The sequence below is a fragment of the Lolium rigidum genome, chromosome 5 (assembly GCF_022539505.1).
Source record: "Lolium rigidum isolate FL_2022 chromosome 5, APGP_CSIRO_Lrig_0.1, whole genome shotgun sequence".
Classification (NCBI taxonomy): domain Eukaryota; kingdom Viridiplantae; phylum Streptophyta; class Magnoliopsida; order Poales; family Poaceae; genus Lolium; species Lolium rigidum.
The window spans coordinates 128,110,302-128,111,999 of NC_061512.1; the positions used below are offsets into that span (position 1 = coordinate 128,110,302).

At 56.2% G+C, this 1,698-nt stretch overlaps 1 protein-coding gene across 1 annotated transcript; it reads left to right on the top strand.

The window, feature by feature from the left end:
* The first annotated feature begins 620 nt into the window (after positions 1 to 620).
* Positions 621 to 1,698, top strand: LOC124657944 (transcription factor MYB60-like). Its single transcript, XM_047196409.1, has 2 exons — positions 621 to 883; positions 990 to 1,698. The coding sequence occupies exons 1-2, from the start codon at positions 621 to 623 to the stop codon at positions 1,696 to 1,698; spliced, it is 972 nt and encodes a 323-aa protein (XP_047052365.1).

Here is a 1,698-nt window from a genome sequence, read left to right on the forward strand (position 1 = left end):
TCAAATATGGAGAGCCTAACATTTTCTGTTGCCTGGTCGCCACGAGGAAGAAATTTGTACATAAGGTGAACTTAGGATGTGCATGTTTGGTTGATCCTACCAAACATATACTACAAATACTACGGAATAAAACGACTTGACAGGTTATGGTGCCTTGACGAGTCATTGGTGGTGGCTTGCATGCAGAAGTCTAGCCAAGGAGCCTTTAAATTCCACACAGTAGCGCTAGGATACAGCAGTACGTACACCTCTAGCCCGTCCTTCCTTTAAGGCGCGGGTGGGCCGGGGTCGGTTTCTATGATTCATGTGATGTCGTTGACAGAAAGAGAAAGCAAGCATTGCATGTAGATCGACTAGAGCTATGGAAAGTGAAAGTAAATCATCAGCTGGCAGTAGCATCAAGAGAGCTATAGAGTAGAGGTAGACGATAGATAGCAAGTGAAAAGGAGGCGAGCTCACTCCCCTTCATCTCTCTCCTATATATATATACGGAGAGAGAGGGAGAGAGAGATCATCAGACAGTGTACTGCCAGAAGCCAGCAGACACAAGTTAGCTGCCAGAAGATCAAGGGACATCTGAGATCAAGAGGGGGAAGAAGAAAGTGGTCGGCCGATCGATCATGGGGAGGCCACCGTGCTGCGACAAGGTGGGCGTGAAGAAGGGGCCATGGACGCCGGAGGAGGACATCATCCTAGTGTCCTACATCCAGGAGCACGGCCCCGGGAACTGGAGGTCGGTGCCCATCAACACCGGCCTCATGCGCTGCAGCAAGAGCTGCCGCCTCCGCTGGACCAACTACCTCCGCCCCGGCATCCGCCGCGGAAACTTCACCCCGCACGAGGAAGGCATCATTGTCCACCTCCAGTCCCTCCTCGGCAACAGGTAAGCCAACAACTAGCTTGATCATCGAGCTTGGCCATGGCGTCCCCGTGCATGCGCGATATATATGATCTAATTCCATGACTTCCACCCCTTTGTGGGAATGTAGATGGGCGGCGATCGCGTCTTACCTGCCGCAGAGGACAGACAACGACATCAAGAACTACTGGAACACGCACCTCAAGAAGAAGCTCAAGAAGCAGCAAGCCATTGGCGCCATCTTCGCGCCGCCGCCACCATCCTCCAGCTCCGCCGAGCCAGCTGCCAACCTCTCCGCCACCGGACACCTCGACCAACACCACCTATACCACCACCACGACCCGATGGCCGCTTTCAGCTCCAACGACCGCTACAACGGCGGCGCCCGAGGGGCGTACAGCAATCCGGAGGTCACCCAGACTACGATCACCATGCGTCCCTCGCCGTTCGCTGACGTTGCCACCGACTGCTCCTCCTCCTCCTACGCCTCCAGCATGGACAACATATCCAGGCTCCTCGGCGGCTTCATGAAGAGCTCCCCGCCCGCCGACGTCAAGCCCAACATCGCCGTGGCCAGCGACCCTTTCCTGTCCTTTGAGCGCATGTCTGGCACCGGCGCCGACCTGGCATTCGTCTCCGGCATTCAGCACCAGCAGCCGCCCCAGCCGGCGTTAATGGGAGGCGTCGGCTATCACGACGAGACCACTGGACAGCAGCTGCTGCAGCATCAGGCACCACTGTGTTCGATCGAGAAGTGGCTACTCGACGAGGCCGCCGAGCAGGTAGCCGATCTGATGGACCTTTCCGATGGCTGCTCCTCCTTGCCAATGTTGTATTAG